At 39.2% G+C, this 19,368-nt stretch overlaps 1 protein-coding gene across 2 annotated transcripts in view; it reads left to right on the top strand.

The window, feature by feature from the left end:
- The window catches only part of LOC113162937 (cadherin-18), a 135,857-nt gene that overhangs the window by 88,419 nt on the left and 28,070 nt on the right, over nt 1-19,368 (top strand). For both annotated transcript variants that reach the window (XM_026361203.1, XM_026361202.1), the window contains exons 3-5: nt 371-665; nt 4,745-4,864; nt 18,324-18,491. In XM_026361203.1, coding sequence (XP_026216988.1) covers nt 371-665; nt 4,745-4,864; nt 18,324-18,491 — 583 coding nt within the window. The remainder of the gene's footprint in view (nt 1-370; nt 666-4,744; nt 4,865-18,323; nt 18,492-19,368) is intronic.

Genomic DNA, 19,368 nt, shown 5'->3' on the forward strand with positions numbered 1-19,368 from the left:
TAGTGTTTGGATATATCATTTTATTGTTATACAGCCTAGAGCTATGCCTTGATGTGGACAAGGGTTGCAAATATTGATGCTTTTGATCAATAATGTAATTCTTTTGTAATGAATCCACTGATTATTTTCTTGATTAGTGATTAAAAAATATCAATAGTAGTCAGTAGACAGATTGTTTCTTCATTACATCACAGTGGTTGAAGTCCCTCTTGATGCATTTGTCCTGCAGCTATTCCACACTGTGGCCATTGTAAATTTTTACAACTGTGAATCCTATTCTGTAAGTGTGAATCAAAAACAACATAAGAAGTGATTTTGGCAGCATTGTTTTTATGGATTATCACACCCTCTGTCTGGTTTTCTCTTGCAGCTTCATTCCAACTCAGATAAAGGCGACGGATCAGTCGAGTACATTCTAACTGGAGAAGGAGCTGGGACTATATTTGTCATCAATGAAGTGACGGGAGATATTCATGCCACTAAGAGCTTAGATCGGGAAAGGAAAACACATTATGTCCTGCATGCGCAAGCCTTGGACCGCAACACAAAGATGGCGCTGGAACCGGAGTCGGAATTCATCATCAAAGTACAAGACATCAATGACAACGCACCCAAATTTCCAGATGGACCCTTTGTAGCTTTGGTGCCTGAGATGTCTGAAGTTGGTGAGTAGTGCTACAGAATAAACTGGACGTTGAGATGATGGTCCTCTACTGTCAGCGGCAGTAAGCCTTTGTTTGAATGGGTTGAAAGATGAGAAAAAAGTGAATGTCACTGTTAATTTGGTTGCATTTTAGAGAGTCTTCAGGGTTCTAATCCTTTTTATCCCTTTGTTACAGAAAAAAAAAAAGTATTATGGCAAATAAACTCACAACCATGTGCGGCTCTAAGATGGTTCAGACCAGAGTATTAGTATGAAGACTCAAAGTCAGACATTTATATATAGAGAGACAGATATTACCCTATGCAGCTCTGTAGTTTGTCCTCTGTACGATAATATTCTCCACAATGTTTGATCTTCTGTAAGCCAGCCGAGTCCTCGTTTTCATCTTTGTTTTCTTGTTGCTGTCACGGTTTCCCGGGTGGGCAGGTCTTTATAAAGCACTCAATAGTGTCTTCACAGCAATCCCTGCCATCGAGACTGTGGAGTCCTCCACATCATGGTGGAAAAGAGAAGCCTCTATCCACCTCCTCTGAGACAGCTGCTCCTCGTACGCCCAGCACCATGTGGCAAACATCTATTTTTTATTTCTTTAGTCTGCTGTTCTGTTTTTAGCTCAGATGAACAAAAGCTGGCCTTTTGTCAGTCCGGTGGATTCTGCTTCAAAGCACAATAGCTCAAAAGTATCATGCTCAAAAATTTCACAGCACTCCTTTAAAGCATGTGTAGGTAGTCCAAACGGTGGCCAAACTGCTGTCAGGGAGATTTGTGCCTCAAATATACCATAGGTTAAGAGAATCTGGGCCTCTTCAGCTGTTGGATCAGTTTATTGCAGGAGATGGGCATGTGCAAAATGGATTAAATATGCAAATCCCTACAGACCTGTAGGCACCTTCATCATTAACAGTCAATATCTCCGTGGTTGCGCTCATGAATATTCATGAACAGACAGACCTGACACACATCCATCACACGTGTCAAGCACATTATTAATCTCCTCTGAGAGTGCTACGCTAATGTTTATTGGCAGCGAATCATATTTTCTAAGCTCAGTTTAAAGGATGTTGCTAATTTGACATACAGTAAGGAGGTGTATATTAAGTCCGACATTAAAACATTTTGATTGTGAGATAAATCACTCCGCTCTAGATGAGCTCATACTGGGGCAATGGTCATATACGCTCGCGTCAGTAATCTGTAGGATCTTTCGTTTAGTTCTAACGAGACTACTCATTTCAAAGTTTCAATACTCGCTGCAAACTTCATCATCAGCTGCTCAAAAAGAATCAATCATTGATGACCCAAGGGAGGAAATCGAGGACTGTGAAGGGGAAAATAATTAGCCTTTCCCCCCACCCCCCACCTACCACCACCTCTTTTGCTCATGTCCATTAAAGTAATTCTTTTTTCGCTTTCTGCGTCTGCAGCATCAAATCGGCTGTAACAATCAACTGTCCTCACACTCCAGAGCACTAATCCCCCAGCATTTGTCAATACAGGCTCTCCCCAAATGCAGGAAGAGGCTGTCTGGGAGTGTGGCACCTAATTGGTTGTGATGTTCTTCTTTTTTCTGTGTAAATTGATTAGCTGGGCACGTTCCAGGTGGTACGATGTTACTGTTTCATACCTTTTTTTTTTTTTTTTTTGAGTGCTAATTGAAAGGAGCATCATTTTCCTACTATTGTGTCTCGAGTTGAGCTGTTCTAAATGGACATGCTGCAGACAGCTGTGGTTTCCTGTCAACCATTTCGCTTCTGGGAAAATGTGTGATTTCAATAGACGAAGGTGGCGGCTTGTTTAGATGAATAGTTGTGATTAAGTGAGTTTTATTGAAGCTAATGTTTGGAAATTAAGCAGAATTGCTCACAAGAGTCAAACCCTCAACCTCGTAATACTGTATATAACATCCACTTGATGTTTTTTTACTTATTATCTTCCCACAATTTTTGATGTAGATGCTGCATCCATGTTTTACGACATAGAACCAACTGCGCATTCAGTTTTACTTTAAAATTTCAAATCAATTTCCTTATATGATGGGAGCTGTCACAGTTTAATCATGGATGCCGTCCCAGGTGTTAAAACATCTTAAAATAAATTCATCACCAGGAAATTAATAATTTCATTTTATATTTGGCTCTTCTTCCAGAGGAAGAATGACCTGTAATTTTCATAGTAGATCAAAACTAAAATGACCAAACCAAAACAGCATTTCATAGAAACTCATCAGTTAATACGTGACTCGAGAAAGGACGGTCATTCTCTATGAGATATAGCCAAGAAATGAATGATATCAATAAAAGGTGTACACTATACTCTCTGACACACACTGCAACCGGATCCAACCAGGACAGAATATGCAAACAGATGCCTCACTGCTTTTGAATTGGCTTCGTCAATTGATACATCAAGAGAGAAACCGGTGTTCACATACACTGTATGTAGGAGACTCAGGTCAGAATGACCTCATGGGCACAGTTACCAAGAAAAAAAAAAACAAATAAAGTTGGCAGATAGAAGGAAAATGTTTTTGCGGGCCAAGATCCACAAACAGTGGGCTGTAGATGACTGGAACCAAGCGTTGTGAACAGATGCATCCAAGTTTGAGGTGTTTGGATCCAAGTGAAGAAAACTGATACCTGCCAAACACCATCAGTTGAAGCATGGAGATAGAAATGAAAGGAACTGGGAGGGAGAGCGGGCGATCTGCACTGTGTGCAAGGGATTCTCAATCAACATGGATATCACTTCACTTTGAAGAGTTTAGGAACACTACCCAACCAGTACAGCACACATTTGGGAAGGGCTGTAGAAGGCCTGGGATGAAATCACATCTTAAATATCTACAAAGATTGATCAGTCGAATGCCACAGGTTATAGACAGTTACTTCTGCAAAGGGCTTTTTTTTTTAATCAAAGTAAAATGTTACGTGTTAATTTTGCTCTCAAATATGCATTAAATTGTTTTCCATTTTGTGTTTTGCGATCTATTGACACCCATTGGACTGAATAAAATCAACCAAAGATACCAAGGTCGTCTAAATGTGTAGGTGTTTCCAAAACTTTTTCTTGTAAGTGCACTTCTTTTTTCTTTCCATTTCATGACTGAATTAAAGTGGGGACGAAATATATGGCACAAGACCCTTGACACAGACTTAAGGAGGATGAGCAGAACCCAGCGCTTGAAATCTAGTTTCAGAGACCAACCTTGATCTTTCAGAAATGTATTACATTTTGTGGTTGTGCCAATGAGTCCAGTGAGGCCCGCAGAGAGGGAGATGGTTTGAAACCTACATGAAATGATGAAAGTCTATGTAAAAACAGGACAAAGAACGTGACTAGCTTCCTAATGGGTGTGCACACGTCAAATGAAGTGCAAAACTGAAACTGAAACTCATTCCTGGTATTTAGCACCTGCTGGTAAACTCTGGATTACATGGCTCTTTCTGGCAGCCGTAAAAAACGCAAACATTTAATACCTGATGGGACACATTCTAGCGATTTTAATGTGAATATGCGTGGTGGCCAGAAGTTTTCCAGCTGCTGAGATGCATCATATAACTCATATGTCTCTTAGCACAATTGTGCTATGATCCCTACTTACTAAAATAGGCCTGTAGTGCAATTACAATACACTCGCCATGCAATTAGAATGGGTTAATGAAGCCTGTAATGCTGTTTAAGCAACACTTTTGTTAAATTGAACCACACTTGCTTTTATGGAGGATTTTTAATAACATGTAAATAATGAGCTATCGTCATAAGGTTTTGAATAATTTGCCTATGTTTTTGTCATATTTTACTAAAAAAAAACACTTTTTTTTTGGTTAAATTAAGTGACAGCTTAAACCTGTAAGCTGTTTTTTTGTTTGTTTGTTTTTTATAAATAAATATTAATAAATGTCCAGCATTTCTCTTTCTGCCTCCGCTGTCATATTTTCTGATTTTCCCTTTTAAATCTAAAGGCACCAGACACGGTTGCTGAGCAATTAAATCACATTAACATGGTTGCATAACATTTGAAAACCTCTGACATAGACTGTAATTATCGGGAAAATAATTTTTGCTGTGTTCATTTTTCAGGGACATCTGTGTTGCAAGTTACAGCGACTGATGCTGATGACCCCACCTACGGAAACAGTGCCAGAATAGTCTACAGTATTCTACAAGGACAGCCATATTTCTCCGTCGACCCCAAAACAGGTGCGGTTATTATTGCATGCCTGGGAAAAATGCTCAGACAAAATAAGCACCTACGCTCTTGAAAGCATGGTGGTAATAAATATAAATGTGAGTAATAGCTTTGTTATAATCTCTATTTTGATCTGCTAATATGACGTGTATCTCATGCTGTGAAAACCATATGCTTCTTGAGTGAGCATCTTGTTCTGTTACTGCAGCACGTCTGACATCATAAAAACCGAAGCAGCCACAGTAGAGTTATGGACCACTCATACAGCCTCTATATTGTTGAGCACGCAATCCACTCTTTGTGGGCCATAACTAACTCCTTGGGGGTCAAAGGAGACATTTGTAGAGATGACTTCGGAAAGCCATTGTTTCCTGCTTTTAGAAAGTGGATAAAGGCGCAGCGGGCAGCCCTCAGTGTTCTCAAAACCCATCCGTTGTCTGAGGGAACTATCCTAGATCTATTAAATGTTAATAAGCCTTCTAAAGTGCAAAGCACATAACTTTCATATGATGTGAAAAACATCTTGTTGTGAGTGTGTGCATGTCTTGTTTTCTGATCTATCTTTATCTCACAAAATATTGTGTAAATACACGTGGCTCTGAAGTTTTGCGAGCTTTCTTGCGCTCCTGCTGTTGCTGCCGTCGGTTAACATGAACAACACTTCACTTGTGTGAATTGATTCATTGCTGTCTGGAACAACTATTGGCCCCTTTGAGACCATACCGCCCATGTAAAACATGAAGTCTTTGCTGAATGAGCAGCAACAAATGAATTGCTGAATATTTTGACTTTACCTTGAGGGAAAAGGCAATAGGGATTGATGGAGCAATCTTGCAGCAGTGTGGTGAGGCAGAAGCAATGCAGGTTTTTTGAATGCATACCGGACTTTCTCAACACCACATATTTTGTCCTATCAACTACTTTACTTTGCCATTGGTGAAGTCTGTTTTAAATCATGTTTTTGACAGTAAAAATAATATTCCACTGTGATTGTTCTTTCTTTCTATGTCTGCTTTTGGACATATCAGCTGGCTTGTTTTGCTCGAACTGACTCGGCATCTTGTCTGCATTGTAATTCAGCGTGGAGCACGCAAAGAAGTAGGGACATGATCAAATGCCTAGCCAGCTGCACTCCCAGCACAGCACTATTCCACCCACATGTTTTAATTTATACAAGTCGGCTGTTGTTTTCGCCACTGGCAAACTGCCCTTCTTCCTTAAATTAGGACAAGGAACTCCAGCGGTCAGTGGAAAATGTGCACACAGAGGATGTTGTGTTTGCATGTGATGTTTAATATGCTAAACCCAAGTCTTAAAGCAGTCGTGTTGGCCTGCTGCCACTTTTGAGCACCACACTGGGGAGCTGAAGCTGCTCATGCATCTGTCTCACAGTGCATTAGTTTGCTTACACCTCCTCATACCCGCATGTACCTGGCTCACACCATGCTTAAACTGCAGAGACACAGTCATGGGGGAGGAGGATTAAAAGAAAACACACATGAAAGTGCACCTACACAGCTTCCCATTTGACCTTGATCTGGTGGCCTGATACAACAGTGACAGATTTTACAAGACCCATGAGGTAGAAGGAAAGATCGCTGAAGGACAAAGGGTAATGATAGCATTTGGCCTGGACATATGGCATTGAAGGGATCCTCAGAGGACCGTCTCAGGCTTGACCTAAATCCTCAGCAAGAAACAAAGTGAATGGTTTTACCAGTTACTTCTTCCTGTCTGAATGGTTTTGACAACATCATCTCAAACCTAGCAGCAACTGAAATGACAGACCTGCTTGACTGTTTGAAAAATGCATGTATGTAAATTGACTACAATTACACACAGTATGTGGAAGTGTGGATTTAACGCACAGTCTTGGCAAAGCAATGATGAGCCCCTGACTTATTTAAGATGCCTTGCCACAGTTAAAATTAAAATGCTGTACATTAATGTCCCTAATCAGACTAAAAAGGATGTGTGGATACTATTACATTACACCTTTGTGTATTTGTGTAATGTATACCGTGCAAACTACTGCAGTGCCTCTTCAAAGTGAAATCATGGTTTGTTGTGTTTATTTAAATGCATGCAAAAGGAGATATGATTGGCAACTTCTTAATGCAGAAATTATTTGCACATAGTCCGAAAAAAGCTTTGTAAAGCCATCAGTTGTTCCATAATATTTACAATCGGGACTGATTCACAAATCTTTACAGTTTCTCTATTTCCAAGTCTGAATATTAGAATTACTTTTTTATATCTATGGACGAAAAACCCAATTTATATTGTCATCATAATGTCATTTAACAATGAGTCCTTAAGAAGGTTAATGAGTAGTTACACACATACACATATAAAGAAATGTAATTTTGCATTGCAATTGCAGTGAACCACCAGTCAATTGAAAATCTTCTACCTAACCAGAGACAATTTCCACTTCACAGTCAGAACTAAAGTAGACATGTTAATAGCTTGGTACAAAATGACAGAGTTCATACTTCTTAACTCACTAATTAACTGAGAGAATGACATTAAGGCAGCTACTTGTCACCACTGGAAATAAGATTCAATCATGGATGTAAAATTGTAATTGATGCATATATGATGGTGTTATGCAGCATGCAGAAATAAGAGATAAGAATTTAGAATGAGATTTACTCTGCCAAAAAAATAAATGAGCACAACGCAGGCTTTGTAAGGACAGAAATATAACTGATACATCTGATAATGATGGAAGGCCTGAGGGGAAAAATGTGGGCAGAAGAAAACAAATGTGGCAGCTTTTGCTCTAATTTGATATTCCAAAATGCCTCACAGTTCTTTTTCATGAGTAATTTCTCCAAAGTTATGTATGAAATGACAGTGTTGTCTGCAACCCACACGCATCTTCAACATATGGACAGATGGTAAGGTTGTTTTGCAATATGCAACTGTATCTGGTCATTATTTTATAAGTAATTACTACACTAGAAGTGTCTTAAATGAATCGACTGTCTTCAATGAGGGACATAATTTAAAAAGACCTATAAAACTCAAAGTCATCACATTAAAATTGTTTGAAATCATGCACAGTAGGTATGTCTGGAAATAAAAATACTACATTAAAAAACGCCACGCAATATGGCAATGCATTTAAAATAAGCAAATCATGGGCATATTTGCAAATCCAAAATTAGACAGTGTCCCTATCATTATTTAAAGCAAAGTGAAATGCAGTTCAGTGGTGTGTGTCTAGATAATCCACTTGTTACTTATTGAAGCGCAGAGACTCTGCAGGTTTTTAAATCAACTGCATTACACTACAGCAGTGAAGGCCATTGATTATCTTGCATTCAGTAAGAGCGGGCAGACTAATCAGAGAAATCACCTGGTGTAGAATGCGGTTGGAGCTAAAAACACGTAGAGGTCGGTGCCATTTCCCGTGCTACCTTTGTACCTAGAATTACTGCTTGTGGAAACAGTGGTGCAGCATCATTTTTTTCCCAGCACCATTGAAAAGGAATTCATCAGTATAAAGAATATAAATATAAAGTTATATCCTAGAAGGATTTAAAGGAATTGTTTAGGACCTATCTGCATTGCTGATGAGAGCTAGATGATATATCAATGCAAATCTAAAGGGAGTATGTTGAATAGGAAGGTAGAGCTACTGTAGGAGGGGGGTTAACGTAGTTTAGCACTTAGTAAGCCTAGCTGTGGTCATATTAAAAAATAAAATAAATCTGAATCTCAAAGCTCACAAATATATTATAGCTATTATAAATATACCTACTGATTGATCTGTACAAAAAACAACCAAATCAGCAATTTATGGTTAATTATTAGAAGTTTGTTTTAACTTTACCCTTAATTCCAAGCTAAACTAACTGGCTGAAGCTTTATATTGAGTGATTGCTAAGCTGGATTGTGACAGAGGTGTGGTATAGACAAAGGTTTCAATTAACAGGCGTCCTTTTAGATGCACTCTGAACCCACTGCCCATTGTTCAGTTGGATTTGTGCGGGGATTTCATCCAAAATCGAGCAGATACACAAGGACAACAGGGCATCGTGTAGACGGATAGACTGATGCTCCGCTCACTGAATGTACATCACACTGGATCAAAGTTAAATATTGTATCTAGAAGTATATTTGACAGGTTTACTCTGGGGAAAGCTGTATCACATTTTGTCTAAGATAATATAGAAAGTATAACTAGTCGGGCGGCGTGGCACGTTAAGTGACATGCTAACTGAATATTCACTGCGATGGATTTACTTGATTACATGGACTGTAAATCTCAAAACTGCAAGCCAGCAGATTTAATAAAAGCTTTCTATATCTCAGCAAAAGTACATCTTAGATGGTGGGACCATTTATCCTTTTTAGACTCGGGTCGTAACTCCTGTCTTTCCCATCACTACAGTGCATCTGTCACTTACCCGCAGAGACATCAAGGTTGTTCCTCGTGAGCCTCATAGTCGAATGCTTCCCTCAGAACGCCACCGCACATCTGCACTGGCTCACACACTCGCAAAGCCACACACACACACACACACACACACACACACACACACACACACACACCACTGCAGAAGCCGTAAGTCCCCGTTGCATCTTAAATAGGCTAATTTCTCTGCTGATGTGGGATTTGGGAGTGTTCAAGTTTATTGAAGGAGCTGACACAGATCAAGATGTTTTTTTGCAGTTTGTGGATTAAGTCTTACCTTTGGTTGGATCAAGAAAAAATCTGCCATGTCAATCGGTCACGCTGTGGTCTTAAGCAGGCCTTCCAATTATTATTAATCAGATGTGAACAAATATGGAAACAGAAGACTTCTCTTGACATAAGACGTCATCATGTACTATTACAATTTCTATGGTTATTAGAGTCACTTTTTATGATGTCATCTCTTGTTTCTACAAAAATCTTATGAGTGCACACACACACACACACACACACACAGAGGGATAACATCACATTGGATGGGCTAAAAACTAAGATTCCTGAATCTGGAGATGGAAGAGCGCTTTAGTAATCTCCTCTAATCCTTTTTGTTCACCCAGGAGATTGTCCTCCTTTAGAAGTTTCCAGCCAGACAAAAGGGTGGATAGTGTGATGGTATCAAGTCTAATAGACTGGGGAGGTTGAGGAAAAGGCTAACCACCTCACTGTGTCAAATGGGCCCAGGTTCAGGGAAGTCAGCTCTTTCTCAATTATTTTCTAAATTAACTGACAAGCTCCATAGAGACTTAGCCAAGACTATCTAAGGTATTACGGCACAGAAATGGTCAGGAGAGGGAGTTCAGGGGTGTGATCTTCATGTCAAAGTACTGACATACCTTACAGGTACTTGCACCCTCTGAAGAATACTTCTGTTTTTTTTGTGTGTATGGTTAAAGAATTTCATTTAAGAGTGAACTCAGCTCAGTGATTGTTTGTTTGTAATGTAGCTGCACTGCATCAAGTGGAAGGTGTTTGCAGCACATTTCTCACTAGTCACAAATCTCTGTTGCTGTTGAAGGTTTTTTTTCTGAATGGTCGGCCAGACACAGCAGGGCTTCTCATTTGTTTGCCTGATGACAAGTGACTGACAGGAGATTCTCCTCATTTCTGTGAACAACAGTGGAATTCCCAAAGCAAAACAAACAAACAAACAAAAAAACTTCTTTCAGTGTGTGCTTATTGTTTCTAACTCACTGCTGTGAAATATTGCTCAGGAGCGATGTGCCTTCATGAGTTAAAGGGTAATAAGAGACTTGAAAGGTCAGATCGTCTGTCTTGGTGTTGTTTTAATGGAAAGTGTTGCCACTTGCCAAGGTCTGTGGTTCTCAAGGACCCCATGTTAAGTAATGCTCAGGCTCTAGTTAATGACAAAGACTTGCAATAGAGTGTGCAGAGCGTGCATTGTTAACGAAAAGTGGCTGCAAGCACTTTGATTAGTTTTCAAACCATGAAATGCAGCAGATCTGTTCTAAAACCTCTGAAAAGAATGGTGGGGCAACATTGCATTTTGATTCTTGGAAATGTCTTGACTGTTCCTAGAACAGATTTGTGACTTCAGAGAATTTGCAGAATTCTGTTTTTTTTATATTTTTGGGTATGAGTGAAATTCACAAGTGGTCCAGACCTGTTGTACCTACTATGAAAAACCTACATAGTGGCCAGAAAAAGTATGTGAACCTTTTGGAATTTTGTGGTTTTCTGTATAAATTTGTCATTAAACATGATCTGAAGAGTAATTACACATATATTGTGCCTGAAATAATAACCCCCCAAAAAATGATGATCATTCATGTCTTTTTTGAGAACGACCTTTTGAGAACCCTAACCCTCTTTCTGCAGAAGGGTTAGGGTTAGGGTTCCATAGCATCTCTATTGAGTTGAGGACTGGGCTCCAACTTGGTCACTCCAAAAGGCGGATTTTGTTTTTCTGAAGCCATTCTGTTGTGTGTTTTAGGTCATTGTCCTGTTACATCAGAGTTACAGCTGACGTACAGGCATTCTCACATTATGCTGAAAAATCTTTTGATACACTTTGGAATTTCCCATTGGGATGATGTTTTCCTTATGATTTGCAGTGACCATTTTATGCCAGATGTGTTGCTGTGTGTTCTTTTCAAATAGTCCAATCTTAGTTGCATCAGTCCACAAAACATTTTGCCAAAACTGTGAGCGTCAGTGTGCTCTTTCGCGAACTTTAGGCTGGTTTTAATAAGCAGCAGCTTCCTCCGTGGTGTCCTGCCATAGACACCTGCTTGTTCAATGTTTTGAGTACAGTAGACCCATTAACAAAGATGTTAGCCAGTTCCAATGATGCCAAATCTTTGGCTGTTACTCGGGGTTGCTTGGAGTGTCTCCATTTGTAGATTGTTTGCCTAACTGTAGACAGGTGAATTTCTAAAGTCTTTGACATCACTTTGTAACCCTTTCCAGCTTTATATAAATCAACAGTTCTTGAATGTAGGTTCTCTGGAGGCTCCTTTTGACCAGCCATTGCTCACATAAGCTTATTCTTCTTGTGCGGAGTGTTTCTTGTCAGTCGAAGTAGCTCTAGTCCACAACTCGAAACAAATGTTCTTAACTTATGCTAACATAGTTTTTCCACATGCACTATGAGGTTTTATGGTTGTTCTCAGACATGAAAGATAAGAACTTTTTTTTTGCTTTATTACTTTTGGCACATTGTATTTGTTAATACTTTAGATGAAGATCAGATCACATTTTATGACAAATTAAAATTAAAATCCTAAAAGGTTTACACTTTTTCTTGCCACTGTATCATATCTCTGATTTTTACCGAGACCTGACTCTCAGAGAAAGTCTCAGAATATGCTGTTCAGCTACAGACTCACTCCATACACTCAGGAGACTGGACTGCAGCCTCTGGTAAGGGTAAGGCTAAAGGGGGAGATGTATGTGTTTATCAAATACTACTTGTGGTGTGGCGATATACACACTGTTTCTAAACATAGTTTATACTGCTAAAATGCCATCTCTATTATCTACCAAGGGAATTTACTGCTGTGTTTTTGACTTTACATGCCCTTGCAAGCCAACTCTATGGCAGAGCAATGTTACAGCAATGTGTGGGGTGTGTATAGGGCTGCACCCTACCCCCTCTTTGGATCCTCAGACCAATTGTCTTTGTTCCTAGAGACTGAGGGTATCTTGCAGGACTGATTTGCATTGATAGACTGGGATATATTTGAAGATGCAGCCACACAGGATGACTCTTCTGAACGGTTTCTACTGTACTGCTGATTCCAGATTAGGCAAGGCCTGCAGCACATTACAGGCTACAGGACCACCATGAGCACCACTAGCAGCTCCTCAGACAGCCTGCCAGATCACCCCAATACATTCTACTCCCTCTTTGAGACCCCCAGCCTCAACACAAACAAGACACAAGGCACACATACTGTACCTGATACGTCCCCAACCCTGGGACCATATATAATAAATCGATTTTTTCTTGCTCCGTCCACTCAACGCATCGACCTGGTTTTGCAATACTTCCAGGAATGGAAGTTTTAAAAAGGAGAGAGGTGGCGCATCTGATAACAAGGTGCAAGAAAAACCACACCCTCAACAAGGACAAAGGAGATGATAGTCAACATGAGAAAGAAGAGGGGGAACTCATCAGCCACTGTTTATACTAGGGTTTAAAGTGAGGAGGCTATGCACACTCAACACTAACTAGCTGGTTAAGAAGGCACAACAGCAGCTGTACTTCCTTAGGAGAATGAGAAAGTTTGGCATGTCACTCAAGATCTTCTGCAAGTTCTACAGATGTACTGTTGAGACCATCTTGACCAACTGCATCATCGTGAGGTACGGGTGTACCACTGTGAACAACCACAAAGTCTACAGAGAGTGATAAAGACTGCTAAGAAGATGACCAGGACTTAATTGATGAAATTCATTATTTTTCTTTAAACAATAACGAATAATAACAATGTGAAAGAAGTTTGTTCAAAATGTTTGCACATTTTTTAAATATAAGATGAAAAAAATCTAATTTACATAGATATTCACAACCTTTGCTCAATACTTTGTTGAAACACTTTTAGCACCAATTACAGCCTCAAGTATTATGTATTATGCTACAGCACAGCTCTGGCTGGGCCACTCAGGGACATCCACAGCATTGTCCCGTAGGCACTCCTTTGTTATCTTGGCCCTGGGTTTAGGGTCGTTGTCCTGTTGAAATATAAACCTTCACCGCAGTCTGAGCTCCAGAGCTCTCTGGGACAGGTTCCTCAATGATGGAGGCCACTGTGCTCATTGCGACCAATAGAGATACCACCGGTTTTATTCAAAAAATGGAGTGGCTTGATCTGAGTGAATTTTCAAGATTTGATTGGCAAATTTTGCAGCTTCTACATTTCAGTATTAAGAGGGGAAATCCTCTCCCTCTTCTGCGTCAGGATTTAAATGCCATATCAAACTCTGTTATAACACCTGACAGTGCAACATTATGTAGGCTGTAATGGTGTCTACTCTAACATCTCAGTGATTATTGTCCCCCCTGACCGAATGATATAGCCCAGGCTATTATTCATGGAGCACTTTGCTTTAGAAAGATGTATTTTAGTTTCATTCAGCTTGAACAATTTCCTTATACTTCTGTCACAGTGCAGCACTGCCGATCTCACATTTTCTATTGTCCTCTACTACCACTAGTGCACTCTGTTAAATTAATTCTGTTTTAGTTTACCAACTTCTGACAACAGATCTGAAGTATCACTGTGTGATTTTCTTTAAACTCACATGTTGCGAATGAAACGACTTTAGGGGCGTTGATTATGTAAATGATCCGGTCTCCTGGCCAAAGAGCTCGTCACAAACAGGTGGCACTTATCAGTCTGAAACAAGAGATTTACAACAAGTCAGTGCAGTTAAAAGTTTGTGGAATTTGACATGAAAGACTCAAAGCAGAAAGATATGAGATATTTAGGATAAGAATATGGCAATGTTCAAGATTTAGACTCATAGTGAGTTTTTCTAGACTCCCTTGAGTCTAAAGTGCTTCTGTTTGCAGTATGACATGTTGGTATGCCGAAATAAAATTCTTTATGATGACTCATATAAAATGTTTTAAGGTTTGAAAGCATGAAGCAGTCCCCTGCATAACAAGAGTGGGCGAATGATGATTGAAGTTTTGTTTGAATTTAAATGCACAGTTTACTTTATGCATTTTCTAAAGATATAGCTTTTGCTGTTTCATTTCTCTTGAAAGCAGGATACAGATATTCCAGTGTTCATATATTGCACACATATTGACATCGACATCATGCCAGCTCACGGGTTATTTGACATTGACAGTTATGTAAAATGTACAACTAATTCTAATATCAAGCCATTCAAACACATGGAGGGAACAGGAGGCAGATACAGCTATTGCAGAGTGTGTTTATATATCATCAACCTATCTGACAGTGCAAGTAAATTTATTTGCTTTGCTATCCCTTGGTATAAGGCCGTGTGACACATTAGTGTCTGTCTAACTTGCCGCCCCACTTAGCAGGTGTTCTTTTGCAAGCAGGGGCTAATATACACAATGTGACAGCAGAGAAGTAGACACTTGCCTGGGTTGGTATATAAAGGAGACTGTGCTACTGCAAGATGTTTAAAGGTAAACTACAAAATAGTGGCTACATCTAGTTTTACTTTATCGTGACATCAAAAAAGTATCCTGTTGGGGAAATATGGACTACTATGACATTTTACACTGAAAAAGTCTTTTTTAAACAGACAACTGATTCCGTCATTTTTATGGAAAAAGTCTCAAAGCATCAACCACTAGAGAAATATGTAGAGAAGGAATCAATAGGTTGGAGTTTACTCATACCACAGTGGGTGCTGCAGTAGAAACACTTTTCAAAGCTCATTCATAGAAACGTCATCACCTTGTCAGGGTTATATTTTTTAAAGGTTACAGCGTGGAAATTATAGAATTGTCTGACTCTCTCTTAGACAATGCCTGCACCTCTTAAATGGATGTTTTAGCAGAACACCAAATACTTGTCCAACACTTTGTGTTCGTATAATTATTTTTTGTTGCCTGTGAGTACTATCCCATTGTTATCTAACATGCCATTTGTTGATTGACTGCTGATGGGTCCTGGTACAGTAAGAAACCTCAGCAACAGCTTAGTGTGACAGATGATGGATGACCTTAGATCACTTGAATCTTAATACTGTTAGCTGCCTTGCTCCTTGACCCAGTTTTAATGATTATTCTGCCTGAGGCAAGTGGATTAGTTTGTGTCTATAGAGTCCTGAAGAGAGTAAGAGGAAATGACCTATTGTATAACAAAGCCATATCTGCCTCTTTGGTGAAACTGGGAAAAAATCACATTACTGCATTCACTCTCTCTAAAATCAAGGTTTGTTCAATTGTAGCAGTTAAACCGGAAACTGAGGACTAAATGTCACTAATGATCATTTATATGGTCAGCCACCTAAGTGAATTAGTTTCAGACACATATTAAGAAATGTACAACACAGTTAAAACATTTTTTTAAAGACTGTAAAACTGTTTGTTTTTTTAAATGCAGCTGCCACATAAAACTGACTGTATACTAGTTAGTTATATGATTACTTAATTGTATAAGTAATCATATAACTATAAATAAGTAGTTTTTTACCTTTATAAATTGAATTATATTAAGTTGATGCACTATAATCATATCATAATTAATCTATGAGTAGGTCAGATCCATTCTGATTCTTTATAAACTGATTTATTCTGATAGGAAAAACAATTAGTGTGTAATCTAGCTTTTTGGTCATATTTCAGGTGGGACAGTCTCAGATGAAAGTGCTGTCTCTGATGCTGTGTATATCCAACTGGATGTATCTAATGACCATCATGTCTTCTAGTGAATGTAAATCTTTCTGATCTTTGCAGCACTTAACCATTCGCATCAAGTTTAATATATAATTCATTCATTCTACACAACAACACATTTTAAACACATACGATACTTCTGTTGTATTATACTGTATAACCATTTAAGTTGATTAGCAAATAGTTGTATTAACAGTACATAGAGATGCAGATGTGGAACATTACATTAGCATTCATTTAGCCAACTAGTGAATCTACAGCAAAAAAGCTGGACATACTTTCCCATTCATTTCAATGAAAAAGTGCTTACACGTGAAATTGCTAGGCTACTTTAAGTCTAGCACCTTATTTTCTTTTTACCTTTGGATTTAAACCGACTCATGAGAAAATTACTTGACTCTTTAGCTGTTGTATAGTGCACTGTGTTGTCTAGCTACAGTAGGCATTCAATCTTTCTTTTTGTCATTTGGTGGAGGGAATGCAGCATTCGGCACAGTGGGTTTTTAAGTGTTTTCTGGGTTGAAAATGGCTGCCTACTGCGTCTGAAATTGACAGTGGTAAGAGTAAAACCAAAAACAATACTCAATCACAAAACATTACCAGCTCACGATTTATCTTCTCCAGCTTATTAACTGGTTAGATTTATTATCTGACTGTTTTAGTAATAAAACGAAATGTCTGATAGTAGTCAGCATAGTTTGATGTAGTTCAATAGAAGATGTTTTATTCATTTTGTGAAATGTATTTATTTTTGTATGTAAGTATGGTGGCCTTGTACAGTACACAACATGAAACAATAGTGAGAATGATCATGTGCCTGCCAGGACAAAGCAAACATAAAGGTACGCTATGTTTTTCAGCTATACTGATATAAAAAAAAAGGCTACTTGTAGTTAATTACATCCATCCTGCTTCCTGGGTTAGAATGAAAATAAACAGTGGAAGCAGAGTGAGTATATAAATACCACAAAACAAATTTTATGTTCATGGTTTCTTCACAAAAATGCATAAATGTTGCCAAACAAGGAGGATAATGTGATTTAGTCCATGCAAAAACATGTGATTAGCACTTTCTTGTGTAAATGTAAACCACTTCAGTAAATAATACATTTTCACTTGGCTTCAGTAATGCTTTGATTAATTCTTCTAAAGCGATCATATTAAATGCTGCTTGTTGAGGTTTCTACTCACCACAGGAGACAACAAAGGCAAGATCCGTTTCATGTTGTGATCAACGCCTTGCCATTTCTTCCCAGGTCTTGCTGCTCCCGGTCAACTGTGCATTATTGCAGGGTTCACAAGTTCAGAAGAACATAAGTTCAATGGTTGCCAGAGGGTCTTGGCTCTGGGGAAAAGTGACATTTACAATAAACACTGATGTAACTCGTGCAACATATTAAATCAGGCTCCATGTGGTGGTGTCGTTTCGGGAGCTTAGATGGCAAATTAACCCTCTAGAACAGACACACACACGCACACAAAGCTAATATTAGACTAACAGACATATTAAGGCTGTCCACAGTCAAACACACACAGAGATGTACCTATTACATTCAATAAATCAGCTACCACCGCGCAACACAGGAAGCGAACACTGTAGTCATATATCAGTGAGTTAGCTTTGTGAAAGTTCATGGCTGTGTTTGCTGTGTTATTGTAGTAATAAATGTGATTGAATGGTTTCCTTAGAAAGTTGCATTCTGTCCTGTTCCAAGGTTGCACAGTGATTTTCACTATAATGAAAATTGAGGGAAGGCTATCCTTGACAATAAGTGACCGGGATCAATGTGCTTCTTTCAAAGATGAAAGAAGCACCTTTTATGATGTTAGAGTTATGGACTACTCACACAACACAGTGTTACACTTTCATTTAAAGGCTAACATATATTGACAACAGTAATTTATAATCTTAAGTGTGACTAGAAAAGCATGGTTTGTCCGAATCGCTTTGCTCGTGCTATTGCTCAAAAGACCTCTGTAGATATTTTATGGTGGGCTATGTATTTTATTTTTATTAGATTTGGCTGACAGCTAACTGATGATTGTTTTTTATACAGATATAAAAATGTCTGGTGCCATGAGAGACCTTGTTAATAATTCTTCTCATCAAGCTCTTTGTTTTCCTCCCACCACGCAGGAATCATCAGGACTGCCTTAGCTAACATGGACCGGGAAGCCAGAGAACACTACACCGTTGTTATCCAAGCCAAAGACATGGCAGGCCAGGTCGGAGGCCTCTCTGGATCCACCACCATCAACATTACTCTGACAGACGTCAACGACAACCCCCCCAAGTTTCCTCAAAGTATGTACTATGTCTTCTCTCTCTAGACTAAATAAATGTAAATGTAGGTGAATGATAATTCAAGGAATAAAATGTCCTGAAAGCACATTTGGTTTAATAATAAATTCAGGTGATTTAAGTAGCAAATACGATTAGGATAATATGGACTTTAGCTTGGGCATAACCCTTATCACATAAACACAGTTGCACCGCCTGTGACATTAAGTGACACAGAATGAGCTAAATTAAAACAAATTCAATAGTTAGGACAGGTTGGGAGCCTCTGATGGCCATCCACTTCATAGGAGTGTGACAAAAACTATTTTGGGTTCACAAGCCTAAAATCCCAGGTGTTGACTGAGGTTCTGTGAAACAAAGAGCCTGTATCAGATAGAAAGCCAAGGTGTCTGCAAAGACCCACGACTCCGGTGGTCCTGCCAGAGACGATGGGAACCATCCCCCATCACTGTAAAACCAGTCCACCACCTCAAAGATGGTCAGTCTTGGAAAGCACCTCTGTGTTTCCTCTGCAGCCTCAGCTATGCTGCAGCATTCTGTGTCTCCATGTTGATGATTGACTTATTGGCCTGAGGGAACCCCCGAAGCAGCCACTTCTTTCTCTGCCTCTTTCCAACATGGACTGATAATAAGATACCCGGCTTATTTATAGAGACCAAAAGCAGAGTAAATAGACCGGGCTGTATAATATAAACATATGGAGACTCTAACGTGTTAACACAGAACGATCACATTTGGCGCTGCCTGATTTCTTCTTCTGCTGTCAGCACGTCTGCAGCGTCCAGTAGAGATGTAGATGAGAATGGAGCTTGTGTGACTGTGAGCACACTGATTATTGTGGATAGCATGCACTCACCCACAGAGGAGCTCACACACATCC

Source organism: Anabas testudineus, chromosome 2 (genome assembly GCF_900324465.2).
Source record: "Anabas testudineus chromosome 2, fAnaTes1.2, whole genome shotgun sequence".
Classification (NCBI taxonomy): Eukaryota; Metazoa; Chordata; class Actinopteri; order Anabantiformes; family Anabantidae; genus Anabas; species Anabas testudineus.